Consider the following 17113-nt stretch of genomic DNA (forward strand, 5'->3'; position numbering starts at 1 on the left):
CGTACCTTCTGCAAACAGTTCAATCCACACTCTTTTGTGATGATTGTCTATTTCCGGATGAAACGCCTCGACTTCTGCAACATTACACCCGTGAATATTGGAATGAAGCGGTCTGTATACAGTTGAGGTTGCGCATTTCGCGCCCGTACGGGTGCACGAGCTGCATTCGAGCATGCGCCTTTCCTCACAGTTGATATTTTGTGTCTCGCGACCACTGGATGCCCGTAGCTCCTCCTCATCGTGTCAAGACCTCGCTTGAGAATGAGCTATTGTCTACGCATCAATAAAGACGGGGCCATGCGCCAGCTCGCCTCAAAGGTTCAGCAATCAGCCGCAAGTCAGCGTCAGCCGTACGACTCTACAGGCAAAAGGTGGTTTGCTATGACCATACAAGAATAAGCTAAGGCCTACAGAAGACGATATCACACCGGACAAAGCAGGCAATCACTGCCCAAGTCTCCGTCTGGCGAAGGACGAAGCCAAAATTGCGGCCTGACACATGTCTTCGATGCCATAGGGGCAGATGAATCAGATACCATCGTGTTCATCGTCATAATCCTGTGCACTATTTCTTGAAATTGCTTCATTTGGGGATCAACTTTCACGGTAAATGCGCTTGGTTGCACTGACGGTCATTTGTGCTGCACCTGCACGTCATTCGCGGTCCGTTCCACTCGAAATGCCCGACTTCGAAACCTCTCAATCGATATTCCGGTGCGCCTTGATATTGATGCCGACAACACACAACACCTGTACCATGTTTGTATTTAACATACACAGCGAAACAAGAAGAGTATGGACCAATAAGTGGAGACCATGTGTTCGGAGAGAACAGCGCTTCAAGTGGGGTAGGTTCCAATCGACGCATTGCGCTTTTTAGCTTTGCAGGTGTGCTGCAATGTAGTCTAGACGAGCACATCTAACCAGCCTAAAGTACACCTAGTATGCAAGATATCGGCTTGATCCTCAAGCGCCTACAAGCCTGAAACCTCGAGCCCGACCGGCAGTCGCGCGAAAACAAGGTTCAAACAGTCGAAAGCTCACGAACGCCCTTTGAAAGACCATGGGCTCATGAACATTCGTTTGTTAGCCTAGCTGCTCTGATGTTTACGTCTGTGGGTCTTCGTATGAATCTAAATAAAGACATAGAGGCATATACCGAGGACATATGTCTTGGGAAGCATTTACTGTCAGAATGTCACTCATGCTTGACGATGGTTTGTCGCCATTCCAGACGCGCGAAAATTGCTCGCAGGCAAAGGGTGTGCTGCCTCAGTAAGTTCTTGTTTCAAGTGCATTGCCTAGATACCCTGTGTTGACCTTGATTCGCATCAGCATATGGATCTTCAAGCCGAGAACACACGTGGGACCCTCCGATCCTGGCAAAGAGGCCATCTGTAACATGTATGAGAATCTTATGATACACTCAGCACATCTGAGTCCTTCATCAGCAGGCTGGTTTTGCTGAAGTGTCATTAACTTTTGCATCCAGATGACGATGGCACTTGACCGATAATACTCTGTTGCCCTTCCAGCACAATGGTTCAACCTGTTGGTTGAATGTTCTACAGCTCCGTGCATGCGATTGGACTAAGTGAGCATTTTTGTAATCATCTCCACACCCTCTTCTGTGGTCCGTCCAATGGTAACAGAACGCATGCCTTACTAGACCGATCCATCTTTTGAGAGAGCGGGTCGATCAAGGTGTCAGATCTGCCTCGGCACGGGGAACCGTTAAGCTACGCCTTCTTGATCTCATCATACTGAAATCGACAAGGATTAGGACACCAAAGCTATAGAGCACAGGTTGCATGCGGTTCGGTCACGTATGCACTAAATCAAGTATAGACAGAACATCATGAAAAAAGTGTTCCCTGGTCAAGAGCAGGCAACGAACAGGGGGTCGTAACCGATGCGATATGCCGTTCCACTAGTAGGTATCTGCGCGTTCGTCGAACTGCTTTCGAGGACACGAGACGCTTCGTCATCCCAGTGTAAGCTCCTCCCACAATGCTGGAAGCTTTGAAACCATGTATTACGTTACGCAAGGGTGACCAATCCTGAATCTTCTGATGATCTGATTTCTGACAGTGTCCATTTGGCGATCAGCTGAGGTCTATATGCCAAAATATAGTAGCTGAGGCGAAACTTGACCGAGTTCCGTTGTTAATGCTGTCCACGATGCACGAAGTCCAGTAAACCCTCGTGTGACAGTCTTGTAGATCGCCGGAGCCTACACTAAATCTCACGTGTTGGTGGACTCGACAATGGCGTTCCATATAATGGGGTCCAAGAGTACTGTCCAATGAGATGTCACATACAGAAGTACCTGGGCATATAAGCTCCTAATGCGGCTCTGTTGCCTAGTTTGCCTACCAGAGGTACATACACGAACTGCAGTTCCTCCTGGAACTACAAATCCTACGGACTCCAGCCTTACGCCACTAAGGACTGCCTTTGCTTTCAGGTCGCCAATCTCGGCACAGCATTGCGTCTTGCACTCTTCATGGCTGCCTCATGAATCGTAAAGCTGACCAATGAGACACCAGGGTAAGCGGTCTCCTAGACAGTCGCGAGAATGTGCGAAATTAGGTTCAGCCACCAGTTTCCGTCATGATATTTGTTTATTCGTAGGACTGGTACAAAGGGCCAAATTCGCAAGGCTGGAGCTGCACGCCTCAGGCAACAAGCAACCATTCATTCAGATAAGGTGTTACAGATTTGGGGGCCGGATGCAGATACGCAAGGCTGAATCCAGAAACAACGAATCATAAGTACACAAATAGACGTGCCCCTGCCGTCCAGCTATTGGGCCCATGATGGTCCTGCTGTCACAACGTCAAACATCCTGTATCGAAGTACCCCTCTTCGAAAGGGTCAACCCGATGCCCACATTGAAGAGAATGTCTGGAATTTGTATGTTCTGCACTTACACATATGCTTCCATTCCGCAACCTAGATATCGCCAGGATGGATTAGACAGAACTGACTCTTCTCGGTCCGACCGTGCAGATCCTCACCAGTCCTTTGGTCTGCTTTTGCTCCACCATCACCGGTTCGACGACCTCCTCTTCGTTCAATTGCTGACTCATTCAATTGATGACTCATTCAATTGCTGACTTATTCAATTGTAGAGATTGCAGACATCCAAATGCTCTTCTGCCATCACAAGCGTCCATGATGGTCTAGGCGATGAACCACTACAGATCGCGACGAGGTTTCGTTCGTTCCGCGGGCAACACGCTTTTCGAATAGCAAACACTCCGGTGTGTCCAAGTTGTTGCCGCTTCCTCAAGGATTTTCGGTCCTGTGATGACCGGACTTCGCCAAATCTCGGTCGACGTTTCTCAAGGGGAAAGAGTGACGGCAAACAAGAGGCAAATGAGAGTCCAGTGCTGTAGCAGGCAAACGGATAACCCAGTACCAACAACTACCGGCATCCTTAGCTGCAGGAAAACATCTCGGAACTAGGAGGTCATGAGCAGAAAGGTGTGTGTTCGGGCATCAGTCATGACAGAAGTTGTTTGGAGTGGGTTGCCAACGCATCGTACTTCACCGTAAGTTGTGCGACGTGACTACTCAAGGTCGCGTGTCGTGCGTGCAATCGATGCACGCTGCACTCGCGCCGTGAAGTCATTCTTTGCAGGTGGATACGGCAGGACTTGCGCCACATCAACAGGCGCTTCCGTGTGATGTGCGGCTTAGAATGTGAAGTATCACCAAAGATGACACCTCATTGACGTATTCTTGGAGTTGTCGTATGTTGATGTTGGCTTACGTGTGAGGCTGAGAGCCTTCATGCTCGTGCTGATCTGGTAACGAAGTCGCGTGGCTGAGGCATTCGGCCCTTTTTCTTTCTCCAGCTATGACCTGCATGCTGTATCTCGGCATCTGAACTAACACCCGGTGAGCGGAGACAGTAACATTGTGCGACTTAACTCGTTTGTCGTACATAGCACCAATGTTGTGGCGTTGAGTCGAAAGGTCAAGGTTGAACTAAGATCTTATACGAAAGGTAGGAGGCAGGCCGTATTGTTGATAGTTTACACCTACTGCTGAAATCTCTTATTCGTATGAAAACATCTCGACCTTACTATGCAAGATACAACAAGCCTGGAGGTCCTATTTGGGAGTGCGAATTCTAGCACAACTCGTAGGGCTGAATCAAGCGGGGAAGGCAGCAAGGTTGGGAATCTTTGGATGCCTAACGCGGATGCTCAACGAGTAGCGTACTTTACTTTTGGTTCATCCTGGCCATAACATGCAGAAAGTACGTCGGTTTACATGGTAATTGACTCTGGACAAGACCATCTGTCATTCGAGAAAACGAATCTGGAACCAAATTGCTTTCGAGCCGTCGATACTTGGTATCAACAATAAGCGTAACAAAGACAAACGGCCAGATAGAGAAATGGGACTCAGAATGGAGTGCGAGGACTTACAAGTGGAGAAGCTGAAAGACTCTATTGGATGCCATTCATGTCCGTATGCCTCAGACCAAAGACTTTCATGTCAGGAAAATGAATCGTAAGGCATAAATGGCCACAGAATTTAACGAAGACCTTGACCGGGTAAACATTCGATCATTCAGGCAACGAACGATGGACTCTACCATTGACCAGGCTTGGTAAGGTAACTGTCGTTAAAGTTTACTGAAAGGGTAAGCCATATGAAAGCTCTGACACTTACCAACAGAGTACCTGCGCTTAGTCTTGGTATGCAAGCCGCTAATATATGGCTGCCTGCGAATGCGAGACCTGTGCTTGGTAATGGTTACGAACACAGTCTTATGAGTCATCCCCTGTCGAACGTCTACAGCTGATTGACTGTGCGGACACTCGCAGTCGCGGAGGATTAAATCACCACTGAGCGTCAGTTTCACATGTTGCACGTACTGTGTTCTCCAGTCAAAATCCCCGTCAGTCTACATACAGAGTCAGCACGGGCTGGAAGTGCCCTCAGCGATGGCTATACGTATATCATAAGCTTCGTGGAAAGGTCGTACATACCAACAATCCGATACTACGTCACTTATGGCATCTTGATGTACGTTCGTTCGTTTCCCATCTTCATGGTACTCGTGCTGGAGATGCCAAACACTTCCCTGCAATGCAAGGCTCAAGGCAATCCCTATGCCTTGGACATCACCCTTATCCCCCAATATAACCCAGTCGGTATTCGGCAACACCGAGTCCCAGTAATTGTGTAACCTCGGTACCATCTCTCCGCGTACAAGGAAGACGAAGGCAGGAATGAGCGCAGCTCCAGACTAGCAAAGAAGGCAACCAAACTTATCATGCAATTTCTGGGGTTAGAACGACTTCGGAGCCACATAGATATCCCCTGAAAGGATACGAGGCAGTGCCGGGACGACACGCCTCCAGCGACTCCTTGTCAGGAGATGCCAGCTAGTCTGCACCCACCTACATGGAGTTGCGTGATTGTTTCCGTATCGTATGTCGCGGAGTCGCGCTTGTTGCAGAAGGCACCACAAGCTGTCCGGACGGCTTTTGATATCAAGGATGGCTTCTTGCAAACTGGCAATCATCCTGCGTTTTCTCTGTTGAAGGACGATGGGTGCGCTTCACCGGATGTCCGCGATTCAGGAGTCCGCTAAGAGTCTGCCAAGTAATTGCTGCACATCGCAAGCCCTGGTAAAGCTGCCAATGCTTGTGATCTTTCGACTTCGTTTTTTTGCTAGCCAGGCCGAGAACATCCGTTTGCTATCTCGAGTGAGGCTTAGACAGTCGTTGGTGATCTTACGAAGATTGTGGCTTTGCTGGTCGTGCCAAGAAGAAGCGAGCTCAAGCAGGGTCCTGTTTCGAGCGGCCATTGAGCGTATGGCACCTGAGAATGACCGAAGACAAGTCTGTGTGAGAAATGCAGTTTCTGAGGTCGTGCGCGGCAACAGTTTCCGTTCCGTAGAAAAGCTCCGGCAGCAGCACATCCTTCGTGATTGCCTGCAGGACTGATCAGCTAACACAAATGTCCCCTCATGAGAAAGTAGTAGTGCTGTATAAACTCTTATGGGTATTCATTGGAAAGTAACCGTACTTCACAAGAACATCGGTGTTCGAGCGAGATCGCTGTTTCGCAACCTTGAAGCATGCTGTCAAGGTTTGCAGACCAGCACTGCGAATACGGCTGTTAAGCAAGCAGCATCGTTACACCGCAGATGACAAATGTCAAAGACTGGAAGTTGAAGCTCGAGGCAGCAGACCTTGCCATAAAACCTAGCATAAATCGGCCCTCCTCTTTCCTCTCTGCAGCTACATCAACTCACACTGAGTTTCTCAGCTCCTGTGATTTCCTGCTACTTTTTGCAACTGTCATGGGGATTGCTCAACACGTTTGAGCTTTTTCACACCTTGTGCGCGTTTTGAGAATTTGCAATCGAGATTCTGCAGCACAAAGAGCTATCAGAAGCTACCGAGACGTACAGCAACGCGTCCATGGACTAGATGCTTCCAAAATGCAAAGCACGACAACACTCACAGCCTTACTTATGAGCTTGAGAAATGAATACAACGAGATGTTCAAGAGATGGATGTTGTGACCCCACAAGAATGTGGAGGAGCGCCTTGCTAGCGCCGGACACTGAACAGGGCCGGAACCCCGACAATGGGAATCTTGAACAAATGGCAACGTCATGATCAATTGTTATCGATATCTCCCACGCGAGGAGAACCACCAAAGCAACGGCTGCTAGCGCTGTCAAGCTTAGCGGACCAGATGTCGCGGACGAAGACTTGGCTTTCTTCATTTCCTCCCCCTCTCTGTGCCTCAACACGAGTGTCGTGGCTGCTTCGTCTTGGTAAGCAACATTGCGGCCGTACCGAGCGCTAGTTTTGATGACAATTAGCCCCAACATCGCATTTGTGGCGATGCTGTAACGCGTTGTCCGGCGACTACAGTCTAATCCTTTCAAGATAGGTTCTAACAATCATTTAGTAATACAGCAATGCGTATGCAATCGTAGACGGGAACGCCCTCGAAACCTTCAGTGTCACCCCTGTGCACGAGATAACATCATTCATGATGGCGGAGAATACAGATGCTGCGTTCGTCAACGACAACGACCTCGATCGAACCTTTCGTCCACGCTCCAAGTCGTCAAGATCGAACTCGAGGGTACCACTCCTTATCCATAGCAAACCGGGCAACTCTGGCGCAAGTTCGCCCGGACTTGACACCGACGACGAGAACACACGGCTTCTAAACCCTACACCGATCGACTATCGGAGCTCAGACAACAACGCGGGTGAGAATGAGGAACCAGAGTGGTACCGTGAGTTTGAAGGGCTGCCCTGGTGGAAACGACCTTCAATATACTGGCTCTTGCCACCCTTCCTTCTGTTTACAATAGCCTTTGGCGGTGTTGTGGTGCCCAAGATTAACCTGATTATGGACCTGGTCTGCGAGGAATACTATGCGTCGCTGGACGGCAACGGCGACCCAATCTCAGGGCCCATGGATCCAGGCACAGACAGGTGTCAGAATGACGCCGTATCCTCTCGATCCTCGCTCTTCCTCTTGTACGGCAGTCTATGCTCTGGCATACTCACAGCTATCATCAGTCCTAAACTCGGTGCGCTATCAGATCGATTCGGCAGGAAGACTTTCATGATCCTGAATACATCCGGTGCGCTGTTCGGCGAGGTCCTTACCATCCTAGCCGCCAAGTTCCCTGAGACTGTTCACGTAAATTGGATCCTGGTTGGCTACGCCTTTGAGGGTCTATCCGGCTCATTCACCGTGGGCATGGCCTTGGCGCACTCGTATGCTAGTGACTGCGTGACGCCACAGAAAAGAAGCGTAGCGTTCGCCTACTTCCATGCTGCCTTGTTCAGCGGCATTGCGGTGGGACCTATTGTGGCTGGTTACATCATTCAGGCGCGCATGAAGTACACTAGCAAGATCGATGCTGTGATCTTCATTTTTTACCTGGCGTTGGCGGCTCACGGCCTCTTCATCGCATTCCTTGTCCTCTGCATCCCCGAGTCGCTGAGCAAGTCACGCCAGGAAGCTGCACGGGAAAAGCACAGGGAAGAGATGGAAAGGTTGGGCCCAGCATCGGACTGGATCAACCAACTACGACACATCAACTTGTTCCGGCCCCTCAAGATCCTCTGGCCTACAGGTCCGGGCTCTTCCTCTGCTGTTCGTTGGAACCTGCTGCTTCTCGCGGCAACAGACACCATCATGTCTGGCGTTGCCATGGGAGCGATGGGTGTCATTCTTGTCTACATGCGCCGCCAATTCGACTGGCAATCGCTCGAGTCCGGACGCTTCGTCAGCATTGTCAACGGCTGCCGTGTTGTTGCTCTTCTTGGCTTCCTGCCCCTTCTCACCTGCCTCGTGCGTGGTAAGAATGGTGCAATGAAGCAGCGCCAGTCTGGTACCGACCTGTTTGATCTGTCCATTATCCGTGCAGCCATATTCTTCGACACGTTGGGCTACATTGGGTACGCTCTCGCACCCAGCGGAGTCTTCTTTACCCTCTCTGGTGTCATCACCGCTGTTGGAGGAATTGGACCGCCAGCACTTGGAGCTGCTCTGACGAAGCATGTCCCCAACGACAAAGTGGGCCAACTACTTGGCGCGACTGGATTGTTGCACGCCATTGCCCGGGTTGTTGGACCAACCATCTTCAATGGTATTTACAGTGCAACTGCCGCAGGCTACCGACAGACTGTGTTCGTTATTCTGGCATCGTTGTTCGGATTGGCGTTTTTGTGTAGCTGGTTTGTACGACCCCACGGTAAGCTTTGTGATGATGTTGATGGCAGGTAACTCTTGCTGACAATGTACAGTTTACCTAGAAGACGACACCGAGCCTTCCCCAACGCGCGATTGCTCTGCAGATGCATAGCACGCATCTTCTTTCCTGCTTGGGTTGAGACACAACCAATTGCATGACCCTTAGATTCAACAATACATGGACAGCGACAGCGTTTTCGAGGATGCACTTGCACACAACCTGTGGGGATAATTCCGAGTTTGAAGCGCAGCGTAATGTACATACAGCATAGCCGAACACATACATAATGATCGATTACCTGCGCACACATACAGTCAGGCATTGCGCATTTCCATCAGTAAAAAGAGGGTCACTTATCATTATGCAGACTTAATTGCCAACTTGGCCGACCATGTTACTCATCCACCTCACGTAAGCCAACAAAAACCGCAAAAAAAATCGACACCTGTGTGATTCGAACACACGCTCCCGAAGGAAATGCCTGGCTAATAATAGCAGGGCATCGCGTTAACCACTCCGCCAAAGTGCCGAAGGTCTTAGCTATAATCTTTTGTATAATTATACAATAAATATTCTTGAAAATATTTTGTTGGCTGATCGTTGAGCTTCTTCCAATCCTGGTGGGGCCGGAGAACACCGGAGTGTCTGGCCGCCATCTCGAATTTCAACCGTCAAAGACCATCTAACATCAGTCTGATTGTCGCACTCTACGATGACACGCTTGTCGCTAGAACAGTGACTACCTACCTTCCGCTCTGGGCAGCTGCCAATGTTGAGCCTTTCCAAGGTTGCAACAAATTTCGTCATGTTTTCCCGAGTTGCGTGGGCACTTCAGACTTTTCTTGGTCAAAAGTGTTGCTGAGCTGGACTTGGTGCACGAAAGTTGCTTAGTGACGAAGGCTGCCACTTCGCCAGCTCCCATAGTCCTCGCTCCACTCCTTTACCATCAACCCACACCCCAATTATGACTACCTTGACGTTAGATTTGCTGCAATTCATGATTCGTTTGGTACTCTCTCGAGGATATCAAGGCCAATTCTCTCGCTTTTCGGAGGTGCACAAGGTATATTTGCTCACTGACTGCCAAACCGTAGTCAGGAGCAGGACTACAGTTTATTCTGACCGAAATAAGAGAAGGGTTCAATTCTACTGAGGTCCTCCAGGCTCATTGCCGGATTGTCAGAAGCTCTTTCTCAGTTGAGACATCCATCCCAACAACCTAATCCTTTGGAACCTCATCTTGACAGCCACAAAACGACCACAACTGCAGTGAAAGCATCTGGAGCAGACCGATTGGAGATTCATGGTACCTGGAGGCTTAATCCAGCCTACTGAAGTGTTCAGCTCTGACCAAGCTCGCACTATAAACATGGCGTAGTCTCCCCACAATTCTGGCACACTCACGTTGAATAACTCCAAGCATCGAATGGCTCCTAACATACCTGGTTGGCAATCAGGCTCACGTGCTGGCTCCTGTACTAGTGCTATATAAACTCCTCTCTCACGCTCCCATCTTTCCTCCCTCCACAACAACTCATTGGCCTTCGTCCAAGCCAGCCAGCCAAAGCGATTCGCCAAGCTGCTTTGGCTCGGTGAAACGATGACCTTCGAACTAGGGATTCGCTGTCTATGGGCGGCCGTCCTCCTCTCGAAGATTGGAGAGGTCTTACTGAATCCCTAGTTCTTCTGAAGGTGCGTCCGGATCAGAAATACACTTTGTCCGAAAAAGAGAATCAGAAGTCTCGTTGTCCAAGATGTATTGATTCGAAGCTTGTTTCACAAGCTTTGCTCGCTGACTTTCGAATTGTGAAGGAAAGGAAGGATGGTCGAAGGTGGGCGGGGAGGGTTGATATAGACGTTACAAGCACTAACGTCCGTATCTCTTACTCTCACTACAGGTAAAGGTATGACACTAGGGTCTGATGCTCTCACTCTTGGTGAAAGTAAAGGTATACGTAGAGCATTTTTGATAGCTCAAGGAGCCGTTGATGCATGTCTGAATGTCTACAGTCTGAGTTCCGCCTATAGTCGTCGGGACAACTATTCATTTGCTGAATGTACCAGATTTTGGTCCAGTGATCGAAGGAAATGATCACATCGCATAGAACTTTGAGATGCAAGTCGAACCGCTCATTTCTCAGTCGGTTGGTTGCTATAGTTTTATACTACATTAAGCCGTTTCCATCTCTCTCTTACAAGCATCTTACTTCTTACCCTTACCCTTCTTCTTCTGCGCCTTCCCCTGGTCCTTCTTCGCCTCCACCTTCTTCTCCTCTGCAACCGGCCCACCCTGCGTCAGTCCCTCCGCCCTCTTCTTCCCCTTCTTGCCCTTCGGCCTGTAGTACGTGCGATCGCGCATCGGCAGCCACCTCTCGGCATCGATCTTCTTATTCGGATCGAAGTCCTTCGGTATACGGACCTTGCGTAACCGCTTCGAACGCGGCGCAATGGCTTTTGTAGGTGCGATGCTGCGCTTGCGTGCCTCGGAGACGAGAGTGGTGGTGGTGGGTACGCCGGCATTCTCGAGGGCGGCGGCATCAATGTCGGCGACAAGGCGATTGGCTTCGGGAAGGTAGGCGAGGAGGTCGGTGGGGATGGAGGAGGGGTCGTAGATGCTTTGTGCGGCGACGAGACCGGCGATGGCGGCGCGGTCTTCGTCATCTTGTTCGTAGAGGCTCTGGAAGATGGCACCAGCCGCCTTCGCGTTCTCGGAGTCGTGTGTGTCGAGCAGTGCCGTGCCGGCTGCGACCATGAGAGACTTGGAAGGTGCCTCTGTTTTCGACTTGTGCGGTGTTCTCCAGTACTCTGCAGCTTTCGCTAGTTCGGACTTTGCTGCTCCTGGGCGCCCTTGTTGCGTGTAGAGCGAGACAAGCGATGCAATCAGGCCTGGTGCAAACCGCACATCGAGGTCTGACGCGGAGCCGCTCTGCTCGAGACGCTTGAAGAATGACTCCAGAAGATAGGTGGCTGCGGCGTAGTTGTTCGTGATGATGTAGAGGGTTGCAATTGTGAGAATCAGACCAACATCGTTCGGCCTCTTCTCCAGCAAGGGTACTATCTCTTTCAGTGCTGCCTTCTCGGTCTCAGCACTTCGTGTGTGAGCTGCAGCATTGATAACACCAGCCATGTTGACAGCCGGCGACAAAGACGGAGATGGCGATGCCTCGATAACCTTCTCTGTAGATGATGCAACACCGGCCGTCTTCTGCGAGAGGAGCGAGATAACGTATTCGTCTTGCTGTAGGATGTTCGCTTGGAAAGAGAAGTGCTGGTTCGTGACCGGCGGCTTCGGCGACGAGTGGAATAGACGGTGTGACAGGTATGGGTTCGAATGCTCCTTCGACGCGGCGATGCTGTTGACTTGGGCGATGTAACGGACGGACAGATCCTTGATGCTGCATGTTGTCAGTTTGCAACGTCAGTTCCTGTGGTGTCTGCACTCACTCAGCGAACGGAATGGTGGTCGCCAGCTGCTCAGCCTCGTCAATCTTGCCCATCTGTGTGAGCACATAGACCTGCTGCACAGTGATGGGCAGTATCTCGGCCTTCTTCTCCTCCTCGCTGAAGTCTTCAACCGCATTGCAAAGATCCTTGGCCCTCTTCAGGCACACTTCTCCCTGTGCCAGTTCGCCGCGCGATATGCTCCCACATGCAGCGTTGAAAGCTGTCTCGAACGCCTCAAGGTCTTCTCTGGTGGGTTTCTTCTTCTGCGCTAGCTCGCCCTGTCCAGTCCATTCCAATTGAGCGTCTACTGCGCCAGAGTTGATGTTGATATCGAATGCTTCGTGGTCGACGGGGTGATTCGCTAGTTCCTTGTACACTTTTGCTGCCTGCGCGAAGTTCTCTGACCGGTAAGCCTGCGCTTGTTAGCTCTGGTGCCTCCAGTGATGTCTTAAGGTACATACAGCCTGAGCAAGAATGTGTTGTGTTTTGCGATCAGATTTCGCGCTTGACGCTTGTGCAATCTGTACAGCTTTCGTCGCATCGCCAGTCTTGTACAATGTGTATGCATATTCGAATTGCGCCTTTTGCTGCAGCTCCTTCACGTCCTCGAACACCTTGAGCGCGCCCTCGAAGTCGTCCAGATGCAGCAAGGCGATCGCCTTGGCGTGCTGAGCGTCTACATCATTCTTGTTCTTCTTGATCTCGGCATTGGCGGCTCGCAAGGTCTCGTCGTGGTCCTCAATGGAGGCTTGCGCCAGGAGTACTGATAGTGATTTGGCCATAGTAGAATCCTCGCTTATTTGGCATCCATCGGCGACGCGATTGTATGTTCGGCAAGAGTGTAGTGGTGCTGGCGGGGGTAGATGCGGAGGTTCAAGTGTAGCACGCGGGGAGATGAGGTGGGATGTCGCCTAGCTGTCACTTTGGTGTGGCTTGTGCGCACGAACATGAGTCCATAAAGCTCCTTGGTAGAACCATCGCGCTCCTCGCAAGAAATCTCTCTGTTTACAGGTTTATTGATATAATGATCTATGAAGTCTCAATCTTGAGCTGCCGAATGAAGAAAGACTTATGGATATTTGCCTCCTTCAGATTACGAACGTCTTTTTTTGATATCCAACGCCTTGAACATGCGGTGCAGTAACCCCCTACACCACTCACTAACCATGACGCCAACGCTATGCAATAAACCAATCAAACATCCTCGAACTCGTCTTCTTCGCTCTCTTCACCACCGTTACCGTTGGAAGCCGGAGTCGCTACGTTGGAGGGCGTTGGTGCTGCAGACATCTCGACCTTCACGCGTTTGGCATCAGGAAGCTCACTCGGTGTACCAACAGCCACGTCCTCAAACTCGTCATCGTCCTCATCTTCGTCTTCGTCCTCCTCTTCCTCTTGCTCTTTCTTACGACGCTCAGCCTCGATCTGAGCGAAGACATCATCCAAATTCTGCGTCGTGGTAATGCCGTCAGCCTGCTCTGTCTTGCTGGTAGGTCCGTTTGTGCCGTTGGTCTCTTGCTTGATGCCAGCAACAGCTCCGCCGGCGTCCTTGATGACCGTGGATTGAGTGTGCCACGATGGGAGCTGGTTCTGTGCCGCAATCTTCTCCTGGCGAGCCCTGTCTGCGGCTTGCTGCTTCTCGTTTTCTTCTGCAGTAGATGCAATCTGGACGTTGATCTTCTCGCGCTCTGCAGCAAGACCCTTGACAGCTGTAGGCCTTGTGTAGTTTGTGTCTACAACCTCCAGCTTCGTGCCAGGATCGATAAGCTTGTCGCGAGGTAGCTCGATCTTTGTGTCAACCGCATCTTTGCCCTCGATCAACGGGATCTTGAGCTCGTCGATGATCTTCATCATATCGAGCAGTGGCTTGAACTGCTTGTTGAATCTGGCCGGAGTGTCGTCGGCATCATGCTGGTTTCCCTCATCGATCTCGTCCAAAGGGTAATTGCACTTGATGCATAAGAAGCCTGATGCCCGAGCCTGAGGATCAGGGTTGTCAAGCACATCCATCATAGTGTACTGAGACCTGCAGCGCTTGCATGAAAGCTCTGCCTTCTCTGTCGTAGGCTTCGCATCCTTGTTGATCCGTTCGTGCATTTTGTGAATGCGGTATTTGGTCGAGTCGATGGCGCGGCGGTAGTCAATGTAGTACCACTCGCGGTTTGAGAGCTTTGTTGCACCGTCACGCTTGACTTGCTCAGTGTAGCTGTGTTTGTCAGCACTGCACGTTCGACTTTACCTCTCCAGACTTCACATACGTTGTGCACAAGCCTGCTTCCTTCAGCCTACCCACGAGCTTCCCGACGTATTTCGAGTTCTTGCCAGCGTCGAGAATCTGGACCATGTCTGACACATGCAAAGCGCCGTGGTAACAGAGGGCATCCAAAAGGACAATGTGCTCAGTCTCGTAAAACATGCGGACAACTATCTTGACCAGCTGTTTCGCCGTCTCCAAAGGATCCCTTCCCATGATGGCGGTGGATAGACGGTGTACGCTTGACGGCGAGTAGGGATACGATCTTCTCAGCACGAGAAGGTAGAAACGGCCTTTGTCTGCATGCGCCGGACTCGATCACTACTTGAAATGTCGCAGGCGACCCTTTCACTACGTCCCAGAGCTATATTAGTTCTTTGCCCACTGTATTACGGCTGTCCGCGAGCGAGTTGACGTGACAGAGTGGTGATGTTGAAGAAGAGAAGCTGAGCCACACGAGGCAGCGATGATGAAGCGGTAGCGCGTGCGGTGAAGCGCATTCTGCCGCGCCAAGTCCAAAACTTCAAGAAGTTCGCAGAAGCTCCCCCACATGTACCTGCAGCTGCAGCTTTCACCTCTCTTATGCTCTTCCTTGCCCTGAACAAACACTTTCCACACAGCCTCCGACTATCACAATGGCTGACAACGGCTCGTCAGATCGCGACGGCAAGCGCAAATGGGACAATGGCGGAGACCGCAGGCGAGGCCGCGGAGGTGGCAGCATGCAGCACGGCAGCCGTCCGAATAAGAAGAGAAATATGGGCCGTAAGGAGCACGCGTAAGTATTCGGTGCTATGATCCAATACGCTTCTCTAACTAAGCAAGCAATGAGCAATTAGATAGGCGAGGTCGCAACGCAGAACAGCAGGCCCGCAACAAGGAAGCGCAAGAGAAGGGCGAGAATGACAAACCAGCCCTGCCCTCAGCATTCCCCGCCGAAGAAGTTGCAGCCGAGGAGCGCAGGCCGAAGCGCAAGGTCGCTGTCATGGTTGGCTACTCTGGCACTGGCTACAAGGGCATGCAGATCGACAATAAGCAAAAGACAATCGAGGGCGATCTCTTCAAAGCATTCGTCGCTGCCGGCGCAATATCGAAAGCGAACGCCGACGACCCCAAGAAATCGGCACTAGTACGCTGCGCACGTACCGACAAGGGCGTTCATGCCGCCGGCAACATCATATCATTGAAGTTGATCATCGAGGACGAGGATATTGTGGACAAGATCAACGCCAATCTGTCCGAACAGATTCGAGTATGGGGCATTCAGCGGACAGTAGGTTCTTTCAGCTGCTACCAGGCGTGTGATTCACGATGGTACGAGTACCTGATCCCAACACACTCGTTCCTCCCACCGCATCCATCGAGCTACCTGGGCAAGAAGCTAGTGGAGGAGGCAGAGAAGGCGGGCGACCTTGAGGAGTATAAGAAGAGGCAGGCTGAGGTGGCAGACTTTTGGTCGGAAGTTGAGGAGAAGTCTATCAAGCCCATCCTTGAGACACTGGACGACTCGATAAGGCCGCTGGTAGAGGAGGCCCTGTATATCGCCGACTCCACAGACGCGCCCGAGGACCAAGATCCTATCATCGAAGCTTCCATCGATGAGGCACTAGCAGATGCCACAGCCGCCAAAGAGGCCGAAGAAGCAAAGGCCACAAGCGAAGAGGCAGCCGCCGAAACCGCGATACCAGACGCAGGTGAAGCCATGCAAGTCGACGAAGCCAAGGAAGCCGTAGAGAAAGTCGAAGCTCAGCACCCCACAACCACATTCGACGACCAGACCGACGGTTCCATCCCGCTCCCCTCGGGCATCGTAAACAAGCCCGCGCTCGAAGAAGTCGTAAGAGCACTCAAGAGAGCCATCATGGACGCCAAACGCAGCTACCGCATCTCCCCCGAACGCCAGGAACGTGTGCAAGCAGCGCTGAACAACTACCTCGGAACGCGTCGCTACCACAACTACACGGTGCAGAAGAAATTCACCGACTCCTCCGCAAAGCGATACATCAAGTCCTTCAAGGTCGCGCCCAAACCAATCATCATCAACGACACGGAATGGCTGAGTCTGAAAGTTCACGGCCAGAGCTTCATGATGCACCAGATCCGCAAAATGGTCGGTATGGCCGCGCTCACAGTGCGCTGCGGCTCGGATCCGAAGATCATGTTGGAGAGCTTTGAGAACAATGTTGTCCGCATTCCCAAGGCTCCAGGGCTGGGATTGCTGCTTGAAAGGCCCGTGTTTGATAGCTATAACGACAAAATGGCCAAGGCGCACGGGCGGGAGAAAATCGACTTCGCCAAGTACGACGATAAGATCCAGGAGTTCAAGGAGAGGGAGATTTACCAGCGCATTTTCAGGGAAGAGGCGCAGGGGAACCAGTACGTCCATTCCACAACACCGATAGCTTTGGGCTGTCACCAGGGTCTTGAGACCAGAAAATCCTATCGCAACGTCTGCTAATATCACTCTAGATTCAACACTTTCTTCACACACCTGGACAACTACAAGGATACCACGTTCCTGTACTTGACGTCTGGCGGCATTGAAGCGACTAAGCAGGGTCGCAAGAACAAGTCGACGCAGCCCAAGTGGGAGCAGGACTCGGATAACGAGGGATACGCAAGTGACAACTAGAAGAGCGTTGGATTCAACCGTC

At 51.2% G+C, this 17113-nt stretch overlaps 5 protein-coding genes and 1 non-coding gene across 6 annotated transcripts; 3 read left to right on the plus strand and 3 right to left on the minus strand.

Moving 5' to 3' along the window:
* The first annotated feature begins 5305 nt into the window (after nt 1-5305).
* Nucleotides 5306-6074, plus strand: BU25DRAFT_20388 (uncharacterized protein). The gene is made up of 2 exons (XM_033701121.1): nt 5306-5577; nt 5630-6074. The coding sequence occupies exons 1-2, from the start codon at nt 5402-5404 to the stop codon at nt 5970-5972; spliced, it is 519 nt and encodes a 172-aa protein (XP_033563534.1). The 5' UTR covers nt 5306-5401; the 3' UTR covers nt 5973-6074.
* Nucleotides 6075-6889: 815 nt separating this feature from the next.
* On the plus strand, nt 6890-9096 carry BU25DRAFT_409238 (MFS general substrate transporter). Its single transcript, XM_033706007.1, has 2 exons — nt 6890-8761; nt 8814-9096. The coding sequence occupies exons 1-2, from the start codon at nt 7039-7041 to the stop codon at nt 8870-8872; spliced, it is 1782 nt and encodes a 593-aa protein (XP_033563535.1). The 5' UTR covers nt 6890-7038; the 3' UTR covers nt 8873-9096.
* A 104-nt stretch (nt 9097-9200) lies between these two features.
* Nucleotides 9201-9290, minus strand: BU25DRAFT_t52. Its single transcript has one exon. It is a non-coding gene; the product is annotated as a tRNA-Ser (tRNA).
* A 1658-nt stretch (nt 9291-10948) lies between these two features.
* BU25DRAFT_438860 (uncharacterized protein) lies at nt 10949-13056 on the minus strand. Its single transcript, XM_033709083.1, has 3 exons — nt 12667-13056; nt 12206-12618; nt 10949-12156 (listed from the first exon to the last, which is right to left on the minus strand). Exons 1-3 carry the CDS (start codon nt 12985-12987, stop codon nt 10965-10967), a joined length of 1926 nt encoding a protein of 641 aa, XP_033563536.1. The 5' UTR covers nt 12988-13056; the 3' UTR covers nt 10949-10964.
* A 148-nt stretch (nt 13057-13204) lies between these two features.
* BU25DRAFT_409240 (uncharacterized protein) lies at nt 13205-14886 on the minus strand. Its single transcript, XM_033706008.1, has 2 exons — nt 14464-14886; nt 13205-14411 (listed from the first exon to the last, which is right to left on the minus strand). The coding sequence occupies exons 1-2, from the start codon at nt 14673-14675 to the stop codon at nt 13400-13402; spliced, it is 1224 nt and encodes a 407-aa protein (XP_033563537.1). The 5' UTR covers nt 14676-14886; the 3' UTR covers nt 13205-13399.
* A 208-nt stretch (nt 14887-15094) lies between these two features.
* BU25DRAFT_389467 (pseudouridine synthase) lies at nt 15095-17091 on the plus strand (the record flags this gene model as incomplete). Its single annotated transcript, XM_033704518.1, has 3 exons — nt 15095-15237; nt 15285-16835; nt 16929-17091. The coding sequence occupies 3 exons, from the start codon at nt 15095-15097 to the stop codon at nt 17089-17091; spliced, it is 1857 nt and encodes a 618-aa protein (XP_033563538.1).
* Nucleotides 17092-17113: the final 22 nt, after the last annotated feature.

This window comes from Macroventuria anomochaeta, assembly GCF_010093625.1.
Source record: "Macroventuria anomochaeta strain CBS 525.71 unplaced genomic scaffold BU25scaffold_10, whole genome shotgun sequence".
Classification (NCBI taxonomy): domain Eukaryota; kingdom Fungi; phylum Ascomycota; class Dothideomycetes; order Pleosporales; family Didymellaceae; genus Macroventuria; species Macroventuria anomochaeta.

Bases quoted from the DNA above. Each gene is read 5' to 3' on its own strand.
- BU25DRAFT_409238 (XM_033706007.1), top strand. From the start codon at position 7,039: ATGGCGGAGAATACAGATGCTGCGTTCGTCAACGACAACGACCTCGAT. The intron at 8,762-8,813 runs GTAAGCTTTGTG...GACAATGTACAG, and splicing joins CTGGTTTGTACGACCCCACG to TTTACCTAGAAGACGACACC.
- BU25DRAFT_438860 (XM_033709083.1), bottom strand. From the start codon at position 12,987: ATGGCCAAATCACTATCAGTACTCCTGGCGCAAGCCTCCATTGAGGAC. The intron at 12,619-12,666 runs GTATGTACCTTA...TAACAAGCGCAG, and splicing joins AACACATTCTTGCTCAGGCT to GCTTACCGGTCAGAGAACTT. The intron at 12,157-12,205 runs GTGAGTGCAGAC...GACAACATGCAG, and splicing joins ACCACCATTCCGTTCGCTGA to CATCAAGGATCTGTCCGTCC.
- BU25DRAFT_409240 (XM_033706008.1), bottom strand. From the start codon at position 14,675: ATGGGAAGGGATCCTTTGGAGACGGCGAAACAGCTGGTCAAGATAGTT. The intron at 14,412-14,463 runs GTATGTGAAGTC...TGACAAACACAG, and splicing joins GAAGCAGGCTTGTGCACAAC to CTACACTGAGCAAGTCAAGC.
- BU25DRAFT_20388 (XM_033701121.1), top strand. From the start codon at position 5,402: ATGCCAGCTAGTCTGCACCCACCTACATGGAGTTGCGTGATTGTTTCC. The intron at 5,578-5,629 runs GTGCGCTTCACC...GAGTCTGCCAAG, and splicing joins TCTCTGTTGAAGGACGATGG to TAATTGCTGCACATCGCAAG.